At 40.1% G+C, this 26,119-nt stretch overlaps 3 protein-coding genes across 4 annotated transcripts in view; 1 reads left to right on the forward strand and 2 right to left on the reverse strand.

Annotated features, from left to right (window-relative positions):
* Nucleotides 1-26,119, reverse strand: part of LOC115730703 (U3 small nucleolar RNA-associated protein 25-like) — a 321,158-nt gene that overhangs the window by 120,346 nt on the left and 174,693 nt on the right. The window lies entirely within an intron of this gene.
* On the forward strand, nt 8,586-11,528 carry LOC115750778 (pentatricopeptide repeat-containing protein At2g18940, chloroplastic). Its single transcript, XM_030688331.2, has one exon. The coding sequence runs from the start codon at nt 8,784-8,786 to the stop codon at nt 11,310-11,312; it is 2,529 nt and encodes an 842-aa protein (XP_030544191.1). The 5' UTR covers nt 8,586-8,783; the 3' UTR covers nt 11,313-11,528.
* Nucleotides 12,126-17,279, reverse strand: LOC125314654. The gene is made up of 4 exons (XM_048277502.1): nt 17,246-17,279; nt 15,867-16,087; nt 12,477-12,650; nt 12,126-12,368 (listed from the first exon to the last, which is right to left on the reverse strand). Exons 1-4 carry the CDS (start codon nt 17,277-17,279, stop codon nt 12,126-12,128), a joined length of 672 nt encoding a protein of 223 aa, XP_048133459.1.

The following is a 26,119-nucleotide window of genomic DNA, read 5'->3' on the forward strand; positions in this document are numbered from 1 at the left end:
TGCAACTTAGATTAAATTCATGCATTGCATATAGGTTAGTCTTTATTTCATTAAAAAAGTAAAAAATCCAAAAGTGAGAACAATTTGCTTTGGCGCATGCTTCCCGCAATTACCTTGAGTTCTGATTGTTTAATTTAATTGATTGTGCACCCCCGTGATAACCTTCATTAGTGACTTAGGTTAAAATCAATTAATGTTGCATTCTCAAATGATTTTTCATGAAATAGAATGGTACCGAAAGGGTGTTAGAATAATCTAGCGTAATTGAGTCCCCGAACTTAGAAATTTTTGGTTCGTAGAAGTAATTTAGTTCTCTCACTAATTTACTTAGATTTCTAATTGATTTACCAAAAATAATTAGTGGCGACTCCAATTTAAAAATCTTAACATGTTAATTATTTTGAATCATAAGTTGCGATTTTGTATGGACTTGGGAGAGTTCGAGTTAGATTAGTTCAATAATTAATCTGATAATTCATTAGCCCAAATTTTTTTCGAATTTTAAGTCGCAACAGGTATTATGCCTCATAAGGTATTTGATGTGAAATACTTTGATAGTGTTGGTATTCCAATAAGAAAACATCTCGAGCAGATGAAGTAAAGGGATTTTGCAATTGCTAGAAAAACTATCTTTCCCGACATTATGGCATATTTTTACTCAAATTTGGCCTTCGATGATTTTAATTCCCTGTTTTACTACATAGGAGATGATTGATATCACTTGCATATCTCTGAACTTGCTAAGTTGACGGATGTTGAGGCAAGGGATTTCAAGTCGATAGATATACAACCTAAAGCTGCTTATGGTTTCTTGACTGGAAAATAAAATTATTCTAGAGAATCCAAAGCTCACATTGCATACAATGACTTCCCCTTGAAGCACACTGTAATGCATAAGGTTGTGATCGAATAATTGCAATCAAAGGCCTCTTCGAAGACGGATATCTCGAAGTATGAAGCTAAGTTGATGTGGGGTTTGTCGACAGGGTATGAATTCTCTTTAGCTCATACTATTCTCCTTCATATGTATAGAACCGCACAGAAATTAAAGGGACAATTGCCATACGCAAGTTTAGTCTCTCGGATTCTGAATTATCACAATGTTAAAATTCCAAATGAGTTGGCTAAAAATCAGAGCCAAGTCATGGTTGCTGGAGAATCTGTGATCCAGAAAATGGGATTTAGATTGACTATCGGAGGATGGTTGAACAAGAATAAAGAAATTGTTTAGGTTGAACTAAAGGAGAAGAATGCAGAGGCGGAATGATCCGCCAAGAGAAGGAAGACTATTGCAAGGAAAAGAAAGGAGGTTGTTGGATCCTCCGAGGAAGAGTATCTAGAGGAAGAAGTAGAAAATTCAGAAGATTTTGATACTAAAAGCACTCTATTAGTTTCATCTGTTGATATCCCTAGTATTCATGCTGATAATAATAATTTTAATGATAAGGGAGACGCAGTTGTTACTCAAGATGCTGAGAGACCACATGAGCAAGTGGCTCCTATGGATAAAGAAGAGGACCTTCATAAGACTCATGATGGTGAGGGAAAGAAATCTATAGAGAGAAGAGAAGATGAGTTTTATCATGAACAACACGATGGATTATGGGATGCTCGGAGGAATGAACTTGAGCATGCAATAACTTTTAATGAGCCTATCGCGAGTTCAAAAGATTCTGAATCCTTAAAGTCCGATGACATGAAAGTAGATAAGATAGATGAGTTTCTAATTGTTGGTATGGAAGTTGCTGCAGTGATTCCTATTAAATCAATAGAGATTCAAGAAGAAAAATAAAATGAATTTGGAGCCTCGACTATTGGTCAGAGGCAGATCGAATCTGTTGCTCCGATGGAGCAAACTGCTGATCAAAGAGAGTAACCCAATGAAGATGAAGCTAATATTCAAGGGGAGCAACCTTTAGTGAGGGAATCTATTGATGCTAATGCTGGAGAAGAAATGACAAAGGAGAAAGAAACTCTTGTAGATAAACCCGGAAAGGAGTTTTCAGATGCGGACTCTGCGCAGACTCAGGGGAGATCAATCTACAACGAGTTATAAACTCTTCTGATAAAGAAAAGGGATAGTAGTTGATGAAGGTACAGCCACAACTCCTTCAAGGAAATTGATACCAGCCGAAACTTTGAATGCATTTATCAAAGAACTATTGAATATGAAAACTTCTTAGAGTTTTGTTCGGAAGGATGTGAAAAAACTCCAAATTGAAGTACTACAGAGGATGGATGCGATTGAGAAAATGCTTGAAAAGAAGTTAAATCACTTTCAAAAAATGCTCGATTAGTATTGCTGCCTCTTACGTGCTGAGATGTCAAGCTTGGGAACTTACACTTTGGTCGGAGATGAAAGAATTATTCGAGAGTCTACCGAGTTGGAGGATTTCGGAGACTTCGCTACTGTTGTTGCTAGTTCATCTAGAGGAAATTAGGCCCAGCCTGAAGGACATCAATATGAAGGTGATAACGAGCCGGTGGTTGTCCCCTCTTCGTCTAGAAAACCACCTCCACCTCCCGCTATTTGAAATTGTTTTTGAGAATAGCTGTTGTTTGATGTGTTTTTTGTTAAACGTTGATGTGAACTGTACTAACGTTTACTATCACGTCCTTATTATGGGCTGATAGTCCTTTTCTTAAATAAATCTTGGTTTGTGTGCTATTCTTCTGTTTATTCCTCTTGCTGATGACAAAAAGGGGGAGAAGCCTACATTTTGTTGCATAACCGTAGATCTACATTTTATGAAATTGTTATTATGGAGGAGCATGCATACGCCATAATGAAGAATCCTACATGAACAACATATTTGAATGACATTACTCTGTAATATCTTTTATGATCTATACCTTGCTTAGATGTACATACTTGTTCGGATGCATATTATTCAGATGCATATTTATTTTGAAAAGATTCACTTGGATTAAAAATTTACACCTTTAAGAAATCTTTTTTGCCCATATATCCGTATCTATATCTTATATAAAATCTTCAAAAATCTACTTTATTGAGGAAGTTTTGTCATCATCAAAAAGAAGGAGATTGTTGAGAAAACCTTCTTTACGAAAATTTTGATTCTGACAAAACTATCCTTATTTGGAAAAAAAATCCATTTAATGCAAATAATTTTTATATTGCAGGAATAAACAAGTGAACTAAAACTTATATTATTCCAAATCGATGTTCGAGGCTCAAGTGGCGATCGTCATGTATTTGCTTCTTAAGTATTTAAAATCTTGTATTTAGATGGAGGAAGATACTACCTCTGAAAACTTGATCTGAAGAATATTTATGTGACGCATTAGCAAGGATTTTATTGAAGCTCTAAGTCACTGTTTTAATCTGTTTAGATTCGGAGAGTCTCTCGCTTCGAACCATGTTCAGATTTTGCAATATCCTTTTTATAGATTCTAAAGACCCACATTTGGTAGGTTTTTTATTTCACTACTTTATTTATGGAAGTCCGTAATATTTGATTGACAAGATTGTTTTCCAATCAGATCGGGAGAGTATCTTCAATTAGATATTACATTCCGGGAATAAGTTTTGCTAAAGATTTGAATTAGCTCTACTTATGAAAACCGAGGATTTAGTTGTATGGGTGACTAAATCTAAAGAATTCAGACTCTACTCTAATGGCTACTATATCTTTCCGGATATAGTTTCGTTCAATCACGATTAATGGCGTCCAATCAATAATTGAAGAGTGATCCTTTGAAGACCTGTCCAATGGATAGTTTGGGGGTAAAGGAGTATAAAAGGAAGAACCATGGTGACCAGACCAAGTGAGATCGAACTTATAATTCCAAAATGCTTGCGTTGTTCAGATTCACATCCTTATTCTCGAGAGCTATAAGTTTTATCTTTAAAAAGTTATGTAAGAGTGATCGAAAGTGATATCTCTTGTAATCTCGATTGATTCATCTAGTGAAATCCAGCCAATCGGTTGTCGGTGTTGGAGAATGGACACGGGCTTGCTAAGCCGAACCACTATAAACATTATGTGCAGTTCTATCTACTCTAAAATTTCTTTCTTGTGTTTAGATCTCTGCACGTGATATTATGAATTTATTTCTAAATTGTCTTAGTTTGTGTTTTGAACTTGTTTAAATTCCACATTAAGTTTCAAAACTATTCAAAATACATGTTCACTCCCCTCTAAGTGATATTGGTAGATACAATAGATTGGACTTATTGTGTTGAATAACAAATGGTGGAGAACCACCTAGGTTGCTCGGTAAATGAAAGATTACCCTTTGATTATGGGGTAGCTAATTTTTTTTGGTTGAAACTAAAAATTTCATTTCATTAAACCCGAGCCCAACTACAAGAGTAGGGGACATCAAAACACAGGATTTCTCAAAGAGAGGAAGCAAGGTAGTAACCCAGTGAAGGGGGAGAGTCTTGCATCTAGAAACCTCTACAACCCGGTTTGCCGTCTATTTGAGTTATGCGGGCAGCGAACAAAATCTAGATTCTCAAAAATTGCCAATAGGCCATTACACGATCAGTAATGAGTAGCTCAACATCCCAAGAACAAAGGAAAGAATCTTTAAAGCAGCTTATCAAGATTGAACAATCAAACTCCAGTATCATTTTCAATTGAGGTCGATTAATAAAGTGGCAGAGAGCGTGAAGACAAGCCGGGATTTCGGCTTGAAGGGCGGATTACACACAGATCGGTTAGTGATACCTTTAATCAATCTTCCTTTTGAATCACGGCACACGTACCGCGATTGCTCCTTCCGTGGTTCTTGAGCGCTACGTTGATGGATAAATTCTTAATAAGATTGTTTGACTCAACATTCCCTGAATGCGAGGCACTGCTAGCTCGTGTCACATTTTCCATAGGGTCAGGTGGTTTCCATCTCGGTTATAAGTTCATCGATCTTGCCTCGCACTTTAAGTTGCTTCTATTCCACTTCATGTAATTGTGATGCATGTCTAGAGCAAAGTGGATTATGCTAATTGGGTCCGGCTACTTGTTGTGGAAGATGAGGGAGTTGCGCACTAACCGGATATTCCAGAGGGTGACAACGATGATCTCAAATGGTATATTCTTCTAGGTCATATCATTGTAGTTTAGCAACCATTCCTCTAGTCTAGTGACTTGTTGGCAAGAAAACTCAAGGTTAAATTCGAGATTTAACCAAACCTGTTTTGTCTTGTCACGGAGGAGGAATAGATGCTTAACTATCTCGAGCTCTTTTTGACATAAGGGGCAAAGTAGCTCACGTAGTACCATTCGGTTTGAACAAATTTCCCCTTATTGGTAATGCATTTTGCAGATGTTCAGTGACGGCCTAAATTTTGCCAATTTAATTAGTAGGCGAATCAGTAATTGGGCTTAAAATTTGGGGATTGGTCGGCGCAACAATATCAAACTCGAGGGGAAAATTAGGTCATGAAGTGATCATTCGCACCGGAGTTCATTAGTAGGCGAATGAACCGGAACCAGCGGTTCCTCGAAACCGACCATGTCTAGTTTGATCCTGTTTTGCTTCAAAATGATGTACTAAACTATTTATCAATGGAAGTATCAATTTTGTAAAATGCGTCGAACAATTTCACTACATGCTTGCTACGGGTTTAGGGAACCTTATCGATAAAGCCAAACCTTAGGCATCGTGCCCGCCGTATGTTTTACATGAACTTGTATTTTTGTCCGGTCTTCCGCATGCACTTCTACATTACGTAATATAATATTAAAATAGAATGCGATCATAAGAGGGTAAGGCTGGTCCCTCACAAGTGGGTGTCAGAGTAAAAGGATCGAGGGCCATTCCTAATACGTTCCATAGAAAAAGTTTGACTTTTGGAAGTGTTTCAGCCTCCAAATTTTACACCATAAAGTTTTGGGGGTTTGGTAGGAAGAAGAGGGGCCTAGAATCTGGAGTAGTTTCACTCTTTCTTATTTCATTGTATCCACTCTTGATGGAATAAAGAGCACTGGTAATGCTTACGAAAATAAAAAGAGAGTCAATTCACATATGAAAGTTGACCATTCAAATTCAAATGGTGTACATGCTAAAAAAAATCAAATGGTACAAAAAAATATCATCACTAATTGGCAAAAAAAATTACTTATGTTAGAGATGTAGATTTAAGTTGGTAAAAGGACACCTAAAGTGCCAATATTTATGTACGACGCTCATTTTGGTGCAAATATTTTTTTTTGGATCACTTAAGTGCCAAATCGGAAAAAACCGATCACTTTAGTACCAATATCGAGAAATTTCACCAAACTAATTACGTGTCATTTATTTTAAATTTTTTAACATTACGTGGTAATTTAAAAAAAAAAAAAAATAGTCCGCATGGTATCCATGTGGACTTTTAAACATAAAAATAAATTAATTTTTTTTAAAAAATTTAATTAAATAGAAAAATAAGCTAAAAATAAATGAAAAAAGAAGTTACAATGGCGAGGGCTTGCACAGCCCTCCCCGCCGCTACCCCACCATTGTCGGCAATAGTCGGCGAGAGTAGGGGACGGGTAAGGATGGTCGCCGAGTCCCGGCAACCCCTAAACATAAAAATAATCTAAAAATAAATGAAAAAAGAAGTTACAACGGCGAGGGCTTGCACGGCCCTGCGTGCCGCCGCCCCACCATTATCGGCAATGGTCGACGAGGGTAGGGAATGGGCAAGGATGGTCGCCGAGCCTTGGCAACCCCTTTTTAAAAACTAAAATTAAATAGAAAAATAAGCTAAAAATAAATAAAAGAAAGTTGCTCCTGCGAGGGCTTGCATAGCCCTCACTGTCGCCACCCCACTATTGTTGACAATGGTCGGCGAGGGTGGGGGATGGACGGCGAGGGTGGGGGATGGACGAGGAGGGTCGTCGAGCCTTGGCAACCCCCGCCGAGGCCCGGCAACCCCTGCCAAGGCCCGACCATGGCATGTCGAGGCCTTGTAGACCCACGGCAAGGTCGACCTCGCTTAGATTTGGGAGATCGGCTACACCCAACCATGGTGAGGCTCGGCCTTGCCGTGGGTCGCCGGCCACGGTGGGGTTTGCCGGGGCTTGGCAACCTCCCTCGCCCATCCCCCACCCATTGCCGGCGATGGTGGGGTAGCGGAGGCGAGGACTGCGAAAGTCCTTGCCTCTTTTGTTATTTATTTTTTAGCTTATTTGTAATTCTTTAATATGATGTGAAATTTTTATTTATTGATTTTTAGTTTTTTTTTATTGCTGATTGGATCCTCCGACAACCCATCACGTATGATTTCCGGCGAAACTCACCGAAGTTGACATTGAAATAATCATTTTTTTTTTTAAAATTGACACTTAAGTGATCCAAAAAAAAAAATATTTGTACTAAAGTGAGTGCCGTCAACAAATATTGACACTAGAGGTGTCTTTTTGCCAAATTAGATCATATAATCAAAGATGGCTTATAATTTCACGATTAATATATTGTCGTTAAGTATTTTGAATTAGGGATTTTTTCGCTTTTAACTAGACTTCAATTAAAAATGTGCCTTAGAAGGATGCTTGTCATAGTAGCTGTTTTGACGTTGTGGACAATGCATTTACCTTCGACATGTAGCGCAACCTCATTCTAGCATCTTCTAAACACTATTTTCAAAAAGATGAAATTTCCTCTCCAATTTTCATAATAAGATCACAGGTACAAGTGAAAATAAAATTTCGTCTTTTTATCGACTTATAGATTTAACTAAGAAGTAGAATGAGGAATATATATATACACACACACACACATTGCGATTATGCACCATCTAACGGGAAGATATCATTTTAGCGGAACAAAAAATGAAGATGTCTCTAACGTGTATTGTCATACTATAAAAATTTGATTATTCCTAGGATGTAAGGTTAAATGCAATATGTTGAATCGGGTTTTTTTTATTCGGTTCATATTCGATTCGGGGCGAGATTTAGTTCGATTCAAGCGTATACCCTAATGGTTTGATTTAGTTCGATTTTTCAATAAAATCGAACCGAACTCAAGTGATCCATTGACACCCCCAAAATTATGTTCTTTGATCAAAAGCCACTCTATTACTCATCATTTTGGAACGATTTTCTCTAGATTTTCATGTTTGATGTACGAGGCTTTTAGGTGTATGCCTTTTTTTGTTTTTTTGGTCCAAAGGTGTATGCCTTTTACTAGTTTCATTTTTAACATATTCTCAAAAAGAAAAAAAAATCCACATTTATGGAAAATGCTTTCCTAATAATACTTGTCGAACGGTACAATCTCAATCGTAGATACACCCATTATCGCTGCGTGTTTTACATAAAGCATTTATTAATTGAAATACCGTATAATAAGAAATAACTCACAATATTGTTAGAGCCGGCAGCTTTCGAAAATTTATTGGTCTAGGGATAAAAATGAAAATTCTCTTTTGCAGTGGTGTTCGGGTAAACCCGGTCCGTAAATGACAAACCGGTTCTCTCTCTGTTCTCTCTCCTCTCTCAGCTCACCTCACCTCACCTCAGAGCTCTGTCCTGGTCCTCTTCCTCACAAGTCACAACTCATGTAACCACAAAGTCCTCCCAACCCATCCACTCCAATGACCATTTGAATAACCGCCAATCATCCGAGATTACCCCTCTCTCTCTCTGTTTGTTTGCGCAGAAGCAGAACGGAAGCGCGAATGCTCTCTTCACTTTGTCTCCCCCGCTCAAATTGAATCTTGCATCTCTTTCTCCTCCGTTACTGTGGTCCTCGAATTCTTGCTCTCATCTCCAAAATCTCCCAGTTCCATAACACTCGCTCTTGGTTCTCTCTCTCTTTGTGTGTGTCAAATGGAAGGGGCTCTCTTTCCAAACCGGCCAGTGTATCCAGTCCCAGCGAGCAGGCCAACGGTCCCGAATTCGCCCTTGAAGTTCAACTCCACAACACTTCCGCTCCCTCCTCAATCACCATCTCCTCCCTCGTTCCCATTCGACACTCTCATCCAGCACCTCCACCACCTCTCCACGCCTCCGATCAAGCCCGCGCCTATCACCCCTCCTCAATCTAACTCTGCCCTCGCGTCTGCTCTTCATGTCGCCCTCGATGCTGCTCAAGAACAGCTCCAAGAAGCCCCTCCGAGGAAACCCACTTCAGTTTTGCCCCTGCATTCGGTTGACTCCAGAGAAAAGGACCAATCAGATGGTGGGTCGGTTGAATTCTTGTCCGGGAAGTGTAGGTTCTTGTTCGGTTTGATTGTGGATCAGCCCGTGCATGGTTTGAATGGTTTCTTTGATTCTGCCAAGTTTGACTTGCTCGATGTTGATCTGATAAGTTTGTTGAAAGCACTAGATTTGACGGGAAATTGGGCTAGAGCGGTTTCACTGTTTGAATGGGTTGTTTGCAACTTGAATGACGAAAATGTGCGGCTTGATAATCAGATTATTGAACTTATGGCTAGGATTCTGGGGAGAGAATCCCAGCATTCTGTTGCGTCCAAGCTGTTTGATTTAATTCCCATTGAGGAATACTCGCTTGATGTTAGAGCCTACACGACTATCCTTCACGCGTATTCTAGGAACAGCAAGTATGAACGGGCCATTGCGTTGTTTGAGAATATGAAGGGCTTGGGACTTTCTCCTACTTTGGTGACTTACAATGTGATGCTTGATGTGTATGGGAAGATGGGCCGCTCGTGGTCGAAAATTTTGGACCTCCTGGATGAGATGAGAGGCAAGGGACTTGAATTTGATGAGTTCACGTGTAGCACAGTGATATCAGCTTGTGGCAGAGAGGGTTTGTTGGAGCAAGCCAAAAGCTTCTTCACTGGACTGAAGTTACAGGGATATGTACCGGGAACGGTTACTTATAATGCGTTGCTGCAAGTTTTCGGAAAAGCTGGAATGTACTCTGAGGCCTTGAGCATTTTGAAAGAAATGGAGGATAGCGATTGCCAACTGGACTCTGTCACTTACAATGAGCTTGTGGCAGCGTATGTGAGGGCTGGTTTCTGCGAGGAAGGAGCTGCTGTTATCGACGGTATGATTGGTAAAGGTGTAATGCCAAATGCTATTACCTATACTACAGTCATAAATGCCTATGGGAAAGCGGGAAAGGAGGATAAGGCTTTGAGTTTGTTTAACAGGATGAAGGAAATGGGTTGTGTTCCTAATGTGTGTACATATAATGCCATCCTTGCGATGTTGGGCAAAAAGTCTCAATCGGAAGAGATGATAAAGATACTATGCGACATGAAGACAAATGGGTGTTCTCCTAACCGTATAACTTGGAATACTATGCTTGCCATGTGTGGCAACAAGGGTATGCATAAGTATGTGAACCGCGTCTTCCGTGAAATGAAAAGTTGTGGATTTGGGCCTGACAGAGACACATTTAACACTTTAATTAGTGCTTATGGCCGGTGTGGGTCAGAAATTGATGCAACAAAAATGTACGAGGAGATGATTAAAGCAGGGTATACCCCGTGTGTCACAACTTACAACTCTCTTCTGAATGCTCTAGCTCGAAGAGGGGATTGGCATGCAGCAGAGTCGGTCATTTTAGACATGAAGAATAAGGCTTTTAGGCCCAATGAAACCTCTTATTCGTTGATGCTCCACTGTTATGCGAAAAGTGGACAAGTGAAGGGCATAGAGGAAATAGAAAAAGAAATATATGCAGGCCGTATTTTTCCCAGCTGGGTGCTTTTGAGAACCCTTGTCCTCGCAAACTTCAAATGTAGAGCACTAGCTGGCATGGAGAGAGCTTTTGAGAAGTTGCAAAATGGTGGATACAAGCCTGACTTGGTTGTGTTCAACTCAATGCTTTCAATGTATGCCAGAAAAAGCATGCATGAACGTGCGAATGAGATGCTGCACTTGATACGGGAGAGTGGGTTGGAACCGGATCTTGTGACCTACAATAGCTTGATGGATATGTATGCTCGAGGTGGAGAATGCTGGAGAGCAGAAGAAATCCTGGAACGACTACAAAAATCTGGTGGGAGACCTGACCTCGTTTCTTATAACACTGTCATCAAGGGATTTTGCCGAAAAGGGTTAATGCAGGATGCCATCAGGATTCTCTCTGAAATGACCACGGGAGGTATTAGGCCATGTATTTTTACGTACAACACTTTCGTAGCGGGCTATATGGGGAGGGGAATGTTTTCGGAAGTTGATGATGTCATCAGCTATATGATTCAGCATCATTGCCAGCCTAATGAACTGACCTACAGAATTGTTGTCGACGGCTTTTGCAAAATGGGGAAGCATAAAGAAGCCATGGAGTACTTGTCGAAGATAAAGGAGCTTGACTGTTCATTCGATGATGAATTTTTATGGCGACTGGCCTCTCGGATTAGGGCGAGCTTGAAAACATAAATGTTCTGTGGGTTCCTATTGACGCCTTCTGTTGATAGACTCATGATCTTGGGAACATTTGGAGATTGTAACCTTAGCTTGTGTCTGATCTAGCTCAGGTATCTGGTGTAATCCTCCTCCTTCTGTAAGTAGAGGCCCCTGCTTGTAAATGCCGAATCAGCTTCACAACCAAGGGTGATCTCAAGAGTTCCAATAATTTTTGCGGCTTTTTATTCATAATTCAATTCTATAGACATCAAGACAAAAAATTATTTTTTTCGATGGTTGCTTCTGTTCTGTATCAGACATTTGCCACCCGATTCTGTCAAAAAACCATTCCGTGGAGCATTTCGATAAAAACCAGAATAAGATGCCAACCAAATATTGCGCTTTTTGTCGGAGTACTTGCCATGCTGCAGCTTCATTTTGCCGCTGAGGAGGCAAAACGATTCCATGTTTAAACTTAATAGACTGGACAAACTTCTGGCACATATCGCAGCTTGCACAGCAAAAAGCCCCTGCTATCTTGGGTTTGGCCTAAACCCATCACATAAACTTTCAAGCGCTAAGATAAATGAATGAACGTAACAGACCGGGGACAGATCATCCAACTAATGAAATTCACCAACTCTTAGAATGCCCAAGAGCCAATTCGTCCTAATTGAATCAATCTGAAAGTAACTCCAGAAACCAACTTCATTTATATCCAAACCTCATTTACATAAAAGGGCGCTAGGTATTCAATTCACTTTATATATACAAAAAAAAAGGGACAAATTTGAGCGTTGGTCCTCAATCTGACGTAATTTCCATCATCTTTACTTATCCATTCCTTTATTTTGCGGTTTTGCCGCTAATCACGCGAGAACTCGGATCCCACTGAATCTCGACAGCATCGGAAGTGAATTGTCGGTCGAAATCGAAAGTGGGGTCTGAACTGATGGGCTTGTTCAAGGGGGTCGGCGGACGGATTTGAGGTAGTCTTCGAGGGCCTGGAGCTGTTCCTTCGAAGGCGGGGCCTGGTTGTTCTTGATGGATCTGTGGACGTCGTAGGTGGTCGCAGCCAGGAAGAGAAGCCTGCTCCAACCACACACATGTTCATGCAATCGAAACAACACGATCCACGAGCAGTTAATAAACGAAGAAGAAGAAGAAGAAGAAGAAGGAAGAAGAATGCGTGCATACCCAGAACTGAAGAGCACAATTTGCCGCGGGAATACGTGCTTCCCGAAAATTTTCATGGCGTCTCCTGACCCTTAACCCTTTCTCCCTCTCCCTCTCCCTCTCCAGATGCATCGGATTGACGATGTAAGCTTTCTCTGTCGGATAACCGCGAGCTGAGCGTCCGGCGTCGTTTAGCTAATGATTTCAAAAAGGAGAGGAACTTATTCATGCCATGGTATTTTCGCTTTACAATATTGTGCTTGTGCCATATAATTTTTTGCATTTCAAGTAGATTTGTTAACAGAAAAAAAAAAGGACAAAAGGTACATATTTTTTTTTATAAAGAATATTGAGTTAATTAGGAAACGATGCTAGATTAGGATAATCATGTATATCAAGTTAACTATATCGGTCATCATGATACTGATACTTACTTATGTAGGAATTACATTGCTTTTTGTAATAATAATTCTAGCACATAATAGTAACTTTTTTAAACTATTCGAATTTTATTTGTACTTATTTATTAATATGGTTTGAAATAATTTTTTCGCATTTACGTTATAATAGTAACCATATTCTTCTTCAATAAAATATTGTGTTAATATCACTAAGTGTATTGTGATTTATGTAAAACCTATTCCAATCTTCATCAATCTCGTTTGGGCAATTTACTATGAAAAGAAATTGGAATCACTATTTAAATCCCTTTCGTTGTACCAAATGAAATATTATATCCTCTAAAATGTACAATTTTTTATTTTTATTTTCGTGCTTCTTATTTGTAAACTACATATCAATTTTATATTTTATCCTTCGAAATGGTGAAAGCCTTTCATGATAACAAGTTTACTTAGAGAGAAAATATATGGCTACAAGCACAAGCACGAAATGACACATCAATACAGCACAATCCATTTATAGTTAGACATAAGTCCACTCGTGGCATGACATATGATACAATTACGATGGGACTATTGGTAAATTTAAAAAGGGAGGACATGTGATCCGCCGTCGATCGTCCTAAATTAGTTCAACCAATTAGTTGGTTTTTTTTTTTTGCCGAAATATCCTATATTGGATTCAAAAGTACTTAAACATGAGAGCCCACTGTCGGAGCATCAAAACAAAGTGTCGTTTAACGAGGTCTAGCAAATCACTGGTGCTTATGAAAATTTACCAACTATAGCAGTATCCAAATTAAACTCCAGTAAGGAAAATCATGACATACGATGATAGTTACTCATTAATTGAAGTTGTGAATTCCAAAGTGTAGTTATATGCATTGAGATAAAGTCTTTTCAAAAGAAGAATTTAATAGAATTTCATGTTATTTGCAAATCTCTCTACCTTTTTTTTTTTTTTTTTTTGGGGTCAAGTTCGTAATCAAAACCTACAAACTTGAAAAGAATTCCTATCTCCGAAAAGAGTTAGTAACTCAGCCGATATTACGAGGACTTCAAAAAAATCACCGCCTTTTGAGGAAATTTACGATAATATTGGGTAAGTTTCGAAGGGGAAAAAAAAAGTACTAAATCTATTGCATTTTTATCAATTTAGTTCTCGACATAATTTGGCATTGATTTCGTTCATCATGCATGACTCGGATGATGCTCGGTGCGCCGGTGGCTTTCTTTGTGATGTAGAGGATATTGTGATGGTGGCCTTTCTTGGGCTTCCCAATCTTCGTTGCAGATGGGCGTTTCAAGACTCTAGGCACACAAGCTGCACCTACGGTCGCCAAGAATCCATCCCCCATTCGCAGAAGCCAACTCTGAAGCTACGGGAGATGCTGGTCCGGTCAGTTGGCCATGCACCATGATGGGAAGAATCAGAATAAAGCTTGGATTTCCCTCCCCACCACTTCAAAGTGTCCAACTTGTCGTACCAATTCTAGGAATTTCCTCTGCGTAAGTATTTGTTCATGTTCACCTCATGAGCATATGAACCCCACGGAACACCGACACGACACGCGACACAACACAACACGACACGCCGACATATGATTTTTAAAAAAATAAAGAATTTTGACTTATTATGACACGGTTTATACTAAATATATATTTATATATACATGATAAATTATCATTTTTATGATTTCATAAATAAATAAATAAATAAATAAATAAATAAATAAAAAAGGGCCTAGAATGAATTTACACTAAAAAACAATGATCCACCACTTCTATGGCAATGACAAATTCCATTTCCCTCCAAAATAGAAATTAATAATGACAAATACATAAAAAAAAGCCAAAGATCCCAATTATTTGCCCTAATTAGCCCCCGCCCCCTACTTTTCTTTTTTTAATCCCTAAAAAACGAATAGAATGAAAATTAGATAAAATCATTAATAGAGAAATCAAAGCCTAATTAAAATAAACTAAATTCAGAAAAAAATAAAACTAAAAAATCAAAACCTTCTCTCCCCTCCAAACCCTTTTCGCGACCGTGAGCCTCCATCTCAAATATCACTAAAAAATCAAAACCGTCCACTCTTCTCATCCTCCTCATTCTTCCTCCTTCGAAACCCTAAATCTTCCTCTCATGTCCTCCAACGAGCTCCAACCCCAGGCCGAGGCCAAGCATATCGATCCCAACTCCCTCTATGTGATAGTCCGATTTTCCTGTCATTTCGAGATCTTTGATGATAAGATATCCGTTGAAGTATTTCAGCAATATCTCGCTCGGATCTGATCAATCGTGAGTTAACTAACCGAAGGAGAAAGGCTAACGCATGACGAGATACATGAACCTAGAAAATTCAATTCGAAAACGGCATTTTGACCATAAGGGTCATTGAGGGAATATTTAGAGCCGAGGCTGATCCGAGAACGATTAAGGGATTCATTGCTAGTGTTATACGATTGGGACGCGGGTGATGCCGCATAACCAACGTATGATTTGCGAATTTCCCTAAATCAATTTATGACGATCTCGGCCGTCGGGGCTAGTAATAGACCCTTGCGATTTCATGACAACCAAGATAGCCGTGATTTGAATTTTCTTAAGTGTGATGTGAATCACAAAGTCAATACGCGTAATGTCCGCAAAAGCCGCCCGTTAGTTCGAGATAAATTGAAATTACGAACGACGAGAAATCGATCACGAAATGGGATCTCAGAAATGGAAAAAAAAAATTTGGATTTTCGACCCTGGAGCTTCGACCCTATTTTTATTAATTGGACAAAGGCATTCTTGTCATTTGATTATTTCCTTTATATCAGCTGAAATTGGAGGGGCAAAATTGGAAGGAAAGTGTGATATTATGTGTACAATGCCAAATGTCGGTAATCCATGGTGCTCAATTAATGAACTTGACACCTAAGAGAATTTGGGATGAGAATGAGTCATCTTCTCTTTCTTCCTTCTGGATACTTACGTTCAAGAACAGAACAACACCACCATCACCTCCATTTTCTCCTTCACTCCCTCACGCATAGAAACAGTCTGCCCCGACCAGTTCTGATCGCCAACTTCCCGGCTGTCCAACTTTTCAACCGTCGACAACCAGCCAGTGAGCCACCTACCACTGTGAAGATCAGCCTGTTGTCGAACTTTTCCAAGTGGAAGTGCACCGTTTGAGCCACTGTGGAATTCAGGGCGGCCAATCTCCCGCGAGTCGCCGGAAACTGATTCAACCAGAGGTAGGCTACTGTTGGTATTTTATTAGACCACCAAACAGACGAATTTTGAGCTCAAATTTTGGTGACATTTAGTAGACATGTATATGATGTTGCTGAAAATTTTTGGGCGAAAATGAATGATATCTTGACCTTGAACCACTGTTGTGTTCAAAGGAGTAGAAACTGTCTAATGGCGGATCAGAAGGAATTAGCGCCAAACGAAGACCAACTGGTGTCGCCTTGAGCCAAAAATTTCGGTGAGGCCCCTTAATACATAGAACTTGGTGTTAGCAAGGATATTGATGGATAAATTGAAGGATTAGGTTGAGTTGTGGACTGTTTGAGCTGGATTGAAATAGAACAGGAGGTACCCTGTTTCGTTTCTGTTCTTACTGAGTTAGAGGGGGCTATTTGTGATGGAATTGAGATTTAATTTGATCCTTGAGGTATGTTAGGGTGTGGAGTGATATGTTGAGGAAGTGTATGATCGATGATTTGGTGTTTAAGCGAAGGAATATTGATGAATTGATTGATTTTCTCTAGGCTGCTTGCTGCCTTGTTTTGGAATTGTGGGAGCCGAGATGTTTAAGGGCTAGGAAAGAAGTGTTTTGTTGATTAAGCTTAAGGTAAGAAAGTTCTTATACTTTGGCTAGAACGATTAGGCTCAATTGGGTGAATACGATGAGGATTATGCAAATTTTGGTGAGTTACGGTGATGTTGTTTGATATATGATCTCATGTTGTGCCAACTACTTAAAAACTCATTGAATAGCCTTGATATGTATTGATTGCCTCTTGTTTGTTGAAAATTTATGTTCTCGCATGCTTTTTATTGTTAGCTCTATGTGTGAGTTATATTTGAACTTGAAGTCATGATTATGATGAATTGCTGGCATGCTTGAGAAATTGTGGTACCACGATGCGTAAAGACGCGGAGTGGAAATGACCAACGTCCCGATGCGTAAGTGATGCGGGACGAAAATTATGATGTATCGACACGGGCCCGAGATGATTTTGAAAACCCGAGGCGTTTTATGTGGGTTTTATCGATGAGACGGTCTGATGCGTAAGTACGCGGACTTAGCCTAAGGCGTTTCACACGCAGGCTTGAATCGAACGAAGGTGGAAAGAAAGGAAGGCGTGGCTTGGTTTCGTTATGTGCACCTGTCTTAAGTAAAGTGATGAGATATATTGCCATGATTGAGTAATTGATACTTATCGTTATACATGTACTTTATATGGTTGTTGTATGCATCACGTTATCGTGCACATTGAGCTTATGTTGCTTTTACTTGAATGAACTGTCGGTCTAACCTAGGGATAAGACTTGCCTTATTGAGATGTAAATCTCACCCCGTCGTGAGACCTTTCTTTTTCGGATCCTAGAAATTGAAGATGTTGCCTGTCCGATCGGGTGAACCCCAAGAAATGACTAGGTATATTGAGGAGTTTCCTGAAGGAGAAGATGTAGTATATGTTAGAAGGACAACCGTGGTTTGGGTAGACGAGCACGAAGCATCTTATAAGCCTCATAGGTTCGAGGCATGGTTCCGTAGAGTAAACAGGGTCGTATCTGAGCAGTTAAGGCCCCAAGATGTGTCAGAAGGGGTTGTACTTTCTTGGTGTCACCCTACTAGGGATGAGATAGAAGTTGAAGCGTCCACTGTAGGTTCAAGGAATATACCTGAAAAAGAACCAATGGGAGAGGAGAATATAGAAATAATAGAGATTTCGGATTCAAAGGATGACGAGATGGACGAGGATTCAATCGAAGTGCGGTTGGAGTCTTTCTCTGAGTATGATCTTGACGCGAGTCAACCTGAAGACACTAGTACTTTCTAGAGTCTCCGTTGTTGGTTGACTTTGATGTTACTTTTTGTTGGAGACGGTGTTAGGTTAGGGTTTGGTGGTTTCATTTTTGGTTTGCCGTCTTGTCTCCTTGACCTCGGTTGTGTATATTGTTAGTTTTTTTTTTTGTATCGTTTGTACGGACATGTATTTATTTATTTATTTGTATTTTTTTTATGGATAAATTCTTTTAGTTTCCCTGCATCTCATTAAGTGGATGTATTGAGACGATAGACTGGAGTTGGGTTTATTTTCTTTTGCTTTTCGCTTGCAAGTTTCATTTCATTCTCCGCACATGAAGAGTATCCTGGGATAGTACTTACGTCGTGTTATGGATGTACGTGCTCGTAAGGGAAGTGGGGCGTTACATCCTAGTTAAGTGGTATCAGAGCAAGGTTTGCTCGATCCAAGTTGATTGAGGATCGGAGTAATAAGGAGGAATGAGATCCGGGGTGATCGGGTAGCGAGACCGTAGGAAGCGTTCACCAGAGTAAGTTAGGTAATGTATGGCATATGAGTGGCACATGTGTTTGGCATAATGAAAGTGGCATTGTTATGATGATTGAATCAACCAAGCTTCGTATTGAGCATGTGCATTGAATGTGAATGCTTACTTGATGACGCATTGATTGTTCCAATAGGTTCGAAACGTGATTGTGTATCCTGGAATGTTGTACTTTTGAGATTGTCTGGGAATATTTGCTTTGAAGTGATGCTGCTAGTTGTGTGGCATGGAATCCCGAGGTTGGAATGGTTGAATTAATTTTTAATTTCGTGGTGGAATTAAAGTGTTACATGGAGTTTAAGGATGAGTGATCGACGTGTGAGACGCAGAAGACCCAGTGTTAGGGTTTCTAGCTCAAGGCCACTTGCGGCGGAGAATCCTGGAATGAGCGATGTATTAAGAGTCTTGGAATGGATTGGAAATCGATTGTGATGACAGGCTCGGGATAGGGATGCTGCCATAACTCAAGCGGTGGGCGTTGCCTTAACTGCGGTGAATGCAACGATGGGTACTAATACGGAGGGCGGTGGTAGTGGTAGCAATGGCCAGGGCGCATGAGCTAGTAATACACAAGTTAGAAGTGGCCATTTGGAACCGTGGGCCTAGAATCGGAACCGGCCCTCAAGGGCCGGTTCCGACCCGTCATTTAGTATTATAAAAAAATAATAATAAATTGTGGGGGTAGGGCAAAGAGCCCAACAACTCTTTGCCCTCTCCCCCTCACCCCTTCGCGCGGGCCACAACTGCTCTTTGGGCCATTTGGCCTAAAGAGCCGTTGCACATGCAAGTGATGCAACGGCCAAATTGGCCGTTGCCTTAATAAAAGAAAAATGATGAAATTTTTAATTCTTGTCTATAAATACATATCCTCTCCCTTTCATTTTTTTCACAAATCCTTTCAACAATTCTCCTAAATTCTCTCAAATCCTCTCAATTTGCTCAAATTCTCTCAATTCGTTCAATTCTCTCAATCGGATTTCTGATCAATTCTCTCAAAAATGGCAAGTGGAAGCAGAAATGCTGACAAGGGCAAGATGACTATAGGAGATTCCGAGAATCCTATTCCTGAATATGATCCTCATGAGTATGCATGTTGGGAAGACAACGACGATAATATCAATTATGTCCCGATTCCGAACGTCGAGCACATCTCAACACAAGAAAGTCTTCATCCTCCCACTAGTGTCGAAGAAACGTCAACGGCAAATGAGTCGGAACGGAAGGGCCGAGATAATACATCCAACTTGTGGCTACACTTCGACAAGGTACGTGATGAAGGCGAAGGTAAGTATAATATAAAATGTAAATATTGTTCGCAAACATATAAATTTACGAAAGGAGACAGCTACGGAACATTCCGTCGGCATCCGACGAAAAAACATTTAACGCAAGCGGGGATCGACAATATGCAACAACAAATTTCCTAGTACGCCACTTCTAATCCTCATCCTATATTCCGTTACAATGATGCACTTTATAAATAAACATTAGCTGAATATGTTGCCCTTGATCATGCTCTGTTTAATACTGGTGAAAATTTTAATATGAAATATTTGATAAATACTGCGTTGGTTCCGCAAGCACCGACTATTCCAAAAAATACTCTTAAACGCGAAGTTTTTCATCTTTATAAAAAAGGAAAAAAATCTTTAGCAAATTTTTTTGCTGAATTCAATGAACGTGTGCATATAGGTAGCGATATTTGGAGTGATCCTTGGCAAATTCATTCTTATATGGGTGTCATGTGTCATTGGATAGGTGACAATTGGACCATTCAAAAAAGACTTATTGCATTTGGAGTTTTTGATGAAAGACATTCGGCTCATAATATTTATAGAATAATTAGCCAAGTTTTAGAAGAATATAATTTGATAAATAAAGTATTTTCAATTGGTTTTGATAATGCCGCCGCAAATACCGCTTCTATTCCCGAATTAGAAAATATTTGCAAATGCACTTTTGACGGACAATTTTTTCACATTAGATGTGCTTGTCATATTTTAAATTTATGTGTACAAGATGGTTTACAAACTTTTGACACTTCTCTTGCCCCAAAAAGGGTGCAATTAAATTTTTATGGAGTCGTCCCTATTTTATGAAATCACGGGAAAAATTTTGTAAACAACATGGGAGAAGGGCAAGAAGATTTCTAAAAGATATTCCGACTTGTTGGAATTCTACGTACGAGTTGCTTTGGCAAACTTTTGATTACAAAGATTTATTATGTATGTTTATTTAACAAAATATTCCCAAAATTACTTTACTTCCGCAACATTGGGACGTTTGCAAAATTTTTTTAGATTTTTTGAAAATTTTTAATGATGCGACTAAGACTTTATTTGGTATTTATTATCCTACTACGCATTTATTTTTAATAGAGTGTATTAATATTGATAGTGTTTTTAGTGAATATGAAAATGATACTGAATTAGCTTGAACTATTTTAGTAATGCGAGAAAAATGGTTGCATTATTATTTGCAAATTCCTCTTGTCTATTTAGTTGGTATTGTTTTTGATCCACGTAGTAAATTAGACGATTTACTAGATTATTTGAATGTGTATTATCATGCTTGTTTACATTTCGAAGATTTAATAGATATTTCGGATATACAAGGAGATGTTAGAGAATCTATAGTAGTATTATATGGAGAATTTTGTAGTAGATATGGTTTAAGTGATTACGGATCTTTACAATCTACCGCCTCACATAGCGAAGGTGGTAGTTTACTTAGTAAAGGGTATAACATGCTCAAGAGTAGGCAAAAAAAAAAAAAAGGGGCAACATGTAGTATTTCTGAATTAGAAAAATATTTAACCACTTAATTTGAGTTTCGTGATGCGGAACATAGTACAGATTTCGAAATCCTAAAGTGGTGGAAGAGTCAGCAAATTGATTACTCGGTTCTCGTCCTTATCGCTCGCTAGATATTAGCAACCCTTTCTTCAACGGTTGCAGTTGAACAAACATTTAGCGCTGGAGCATTAGTTTTGGATTCTCGCCGTTCAAGATTAAGCTCGAAGTCCGTGGAAGCTCAAGCTTGTGTCGACGATTGGACGATGGTGAAATTTCGATATCAAGAGCTGGATCGAGAACATGAATTTTTTAGCGAAGATTGTGGAGATACCATCGCCACGAGTACTATAACGGGTAGCAACGATTGACGATGAGGTAAGTTGGGGTTATCAAAGGTAAAAGAACTACATGGGCTTTGATTCTTCTACCCCAAGAAAATATGTAGGCGTTTAATGATAATTCATTAAGTTCAAGCCCATTCCTTCTCTCTCTTTTTTTTCCCCACATTTTATTACAATGTACAATTTGATTATATTTTATAATTTATAATTTATTATGTTTATTTTATTATTTATTATTTTAAAAATTAAAAATTAAAAAGGAACCAGAATGAATCGGCCCGGAACCGGGATATTCATCGGCCGGCTCCACGGAACCGGCCATCTCTAACACAAGTTAATGTAAATGTTGGTCAAAGTGTGGGAGTTGGCAATATACTAGGTAATGTCATTACACCTCGAGACATGAGCCAATTAGTGGAACAATTTATGAAGTTGAGACCACCCAAGTTTAATGGAATTGGTGACCCCGAGTTAGTGCCCGGATGGATAGAGAAGCTCGAGAAAATTTTTGGAGTCCTGAGATGTACGGATGAGGAGAAAGTGCTTCTAGCAGTGTATCAACTGGATAGTACGGCAAATGATTGGTGGAAGGCCACGAAAGACGGAGTCTTTCCCGAAGGCACTGCTTTGAGTTGGACTACGTTCACGGAGGTCTTCAATGATAAGTATTTCTCGAAGACTGCGTGAGAAAGTAAGTTGGTGGAGTTCTAGAACTTACGTCAAGGTCATTTGATTGTTGATCAATATGAAGCAGAATTTGCAAGGCTGTCTATGTATGCACCACGTTATGTGGAGGATCCTCTAGAAAAGATGGGGAGGTTTCGAGATAGGTTACGGCTCGAACTTCGTAGTCGGATGATAGCGATGAATCCGAGAACTTACTTATAAGGAAGTTTACGAACGGGGCCAGATGATAGAACGAGATATGAGAGAGAGGTCAACTATATTAGGATCGCGGTTCCCTGTACCGCGAGACAATCGCCAGTGGGGTAAGAGACCAATGACTAATCCTAGGCAATTTGTTTCGCTTGTGAGGAGAAATATTGGCAAACCGCCGCTTCAATCAAGCTTGAATTGTCGCTTGTGCGGAAGAAGGCATGGAAACGGACCTTGCACGATTAGGATGGGCGCGTGCTTTAAGTGTGGGCAAGTCGGCCATCAAATGAGATTTTGCCCCAACCAAGCTCAAATGGCTAGACCCTAAGGACCAAGGCCACAGACAAGACCTTTAGCTGCTACCCCGCAGAATGAAGTAGTTCGACGGCCGGCTTAGGGACAAGTTTATGCTATAGCTCGAGGTGAGGCGGAGAATACCCCTAGAGTGGCATAGGTATGGTTTATTTATGTAACCAAGTTGCTTATGCGTTATTTGATTGTGGGGCTTCACACTCCTTTGTGTCCGCTCGATTTCTTGATATGGTCGGATTGGATTTGAAGTCTTTGAATGTGACTTTGCATGTTACTACTCCGTTAAAGGATAAAGAGATAGTTTCATTAGGTTGCACGAATTGTAAGATAGTTATTGATGGTAGGGAGGAAAGGATAGACTTGGCGGTATTACCTATATATGACTTTGATGTGATCGTTAGAATGGATTGGTTGAATAGACAAAAAGCTGTATTCGGTTGTGGTGAAAGAGTAATTCGTTTTTATCCGGAAGGTTGCCCTAGCTATGAGTTTAAGCGAAGTCGTGGAGGGAGTTCCATTCCTTTGGTTTCGTCGCTCGAAGTGATAAAGATGTTAGGTGAGGGATGCCAAGCTTATTTGGCTACGGCAGTTGATACGACGGTCGAGGAACCGAAATTGGAAAATATAACTATGGAGCGAGATTTTCCCGATGTTTTTCCTCAATAATTGCCGGGATTACCACCCGAGCATGAGATTGAGTTTGTAATTGAGCTAGCCCCCGGGACGGAGCTAATATCGAAGGCGCCTTACGGGATGGCGTTATCGAAGTTGAAAGTACAAGCTGCAGAGGCGCTTGACAAAGGATTCATTAGGCCTAGTGCATCCCCATGGGGAGCACTAGTGTTATTCGTGCGGAAAAAGGATGGATCCTTACATCTGTGTATAGATTACAGGCGGTTGAATCAAGTGATTGTTAAGAATAAATATCCATTACCAAGGATCGATGATCTATTTGATCACCTGTAGGGAACTTCGGTGTTCTCCAAAATAGACTTGAGAACGGGATATCATCAGTTGAAGATTAAATAAGAGGATATTCCGAAAACGACTTTCGGGACGAGATATGGGCATTATGAGTTTACGATGATGTCTTTCGAATTGACTAATGCCCCAGCTGCATTTATGGTTATGATGCATCGAGTGTTTAAGGAATACCTCGATCGTTTCGTTATAGTGTTTATTGATGATATTCTAATCTACTCAAGAAGTAACGAAGAACATGAAAAGCACCTAAGAATTGTTTTGCAGACCTTGAGGGAACACTTGCTCTATGCCAAGTTTAGTAAATGCGAGTTTTGGTTGAACAAAGTGGCATTTCTCGGACACATAATATCCGGAGAAGGAATCTCCGTGGACCTTGCGAAAATCGAGGCGGTGATCAATTGGCCTCGACCAACGACAATTACCGAGGTTTGAAGTTTCTTGGGATTGGCTGGATATTATAGGCGCTTCGTGGAAAAGTTTTCATCTATAGCTATGCCATTGACGCAGTTGACTAAGAAGCTTACGCGATTCGAATGGACGGATAAATGCAAGCGAAGTTTTCGCGAGCTTAAGCATCGTTTGACGATTGTGCTAGTTCTCACAATACCTTATGGGCCGGGAGGCTTTGAGATTTATAGTGACGCGTCATTGAAAGGATTGGGATGTGTACTAATGTAGCACGGAAAGGTAGTAGCTTATGCTTTGCGACAACTAAGGCCTCACGAGTTAAATTATCTGACGCATGATTTGGAGTTAGCTGCAATTATTTTCACCTTGAAGATCGGGAGGCAATACTTATGTGGCGAAAATTTTCAAATTTATACGGATCACCAGAGTTTGAAATATTTGTTCTCTAAAAAAGAATTAAATATGAGACAGCGTCAATGGATGGAATTACTCAAAGACTATGATTGCGACATCTTGTACCATCATGGGAAGGCGAATAGAGTTGCTGATGTACTCGATCGAAAGTCTAGTATGGCACATTTAATGGTCGGAGGATGGTCGATAATGGAAGGATTGAGGGACTCTGAGTTTAAATTAGAAGTAAGTCGGCTAACGAGCTTAATAATGACTTTGAGAGTTGAATCATAAGTTCAAGAAAGAATAAAAGTTCTACGGTCCACAGACTCGGAAGTTCGGAAAATTCTTAGTTTGGATGCAACGAAGAGGAAAGATGATTTCCAAGTGACTAAGGATGGAATATTAGAATTTCGCGGACGTTTATGTGTCCCTAAGGATGAAGAGCTCAAGGAAAGAATATTGTCAGAAGCTCACCGGAGTAACTACGGCATTCACCCGGGAAGCACGAAGATGTATCGGAATTTGCGTCGGCATTATTGGTGGAGCGGTATGAAGGTGGACGTAGCCAAACATGTGGCAAAGTGTTTAACTTGCCAGCAAGTAAAAGCGCAACATTGTAAGCCTGTTGGATTATTACAACCTTTGGAGATTTCGGTGTGGAAATGGGAACACCTAACAATGGATTTTGTTATGGGATTACTGCAGAGTCAAAGAGGACATGATTCGATTTGGGTGGTCGTGGACTGATTGACGAAGTCTGCGCACTTCATTCCAAGAAGGAAGGATTTTGTTACGCCTCGTGTCCTTTTGGCACGCTAACATCCCTCACTCGCTTATTTCCCGGGATCGACACAGCGAGAAATTTCAACGCGACGCAGTATGCACATGCGGAAGCGATGCAACACCCAAACAATAAATTAAACAGAATGATTTCGGAAGACAAGAGATTCACAAAGAACTATCATTCATACAACACGATAACGTAACATTACACATAAAAAGGGGGTTCGATGAGGGTAATACAACTCAAAAGGGGTAACTACTACCTAAACACCCAAGATGCTATCCTAAGGGTCGAGCTCGCCATCCGTGGACTCAGCAGCCAGTGAAGCGTACTCGGCCTCTGACTCCTCGGACTCCAACTCTAGCTCGGACTCAGAAGTATCCATGAGGTCGTCCTCAACATCCCTCGGCTCTACGATCACTCCGGCTTCACTAGGGTCCTCGGGCTCCGGAAGCTCCGACTCGACTACTAGCTCCGGCTCGGTGGGCTCATCCTTGGGAACAATGGCCTCCATCTGTGCTGCAGCTATCAGCACCTCGTCCGGTATGACGCAGTCCCTCAATGGCCTAAAAAGCGTATCTCCATCCTTGTACGTCCAAGACGAGAAGGTGTGCGGTATCCAACTCTCACCTCCCTCATCGACCCACAAAGTATTAGCCCTCCTATAGTACACCTGGTCGGGACCTCTTGGATATTTGGTGACTACAGACTCAAAATCCTTCGGCAGTCCAAAAAGCGTTGGCATCCTCGGGGTCGGTGGTCCGAAAAGTGGGTCCCACAAAGGGGTGA

Source organism: Rhodamnia argentea, chromosome 4 (genome assembly GCF_020921035.1).
Source record: "Rhodamnia argentea isolate NSW1041297 chromosome 4, ASM2092103v1, whole genome shotgun sequence".
Taxonomy (NCBI): Eukaryota; Viridiplantae; Streptophyta; class Magnoliopsida; order Myrtales; family Myrtaceae; genus Rhodamnia; species Rhodamnia argentea.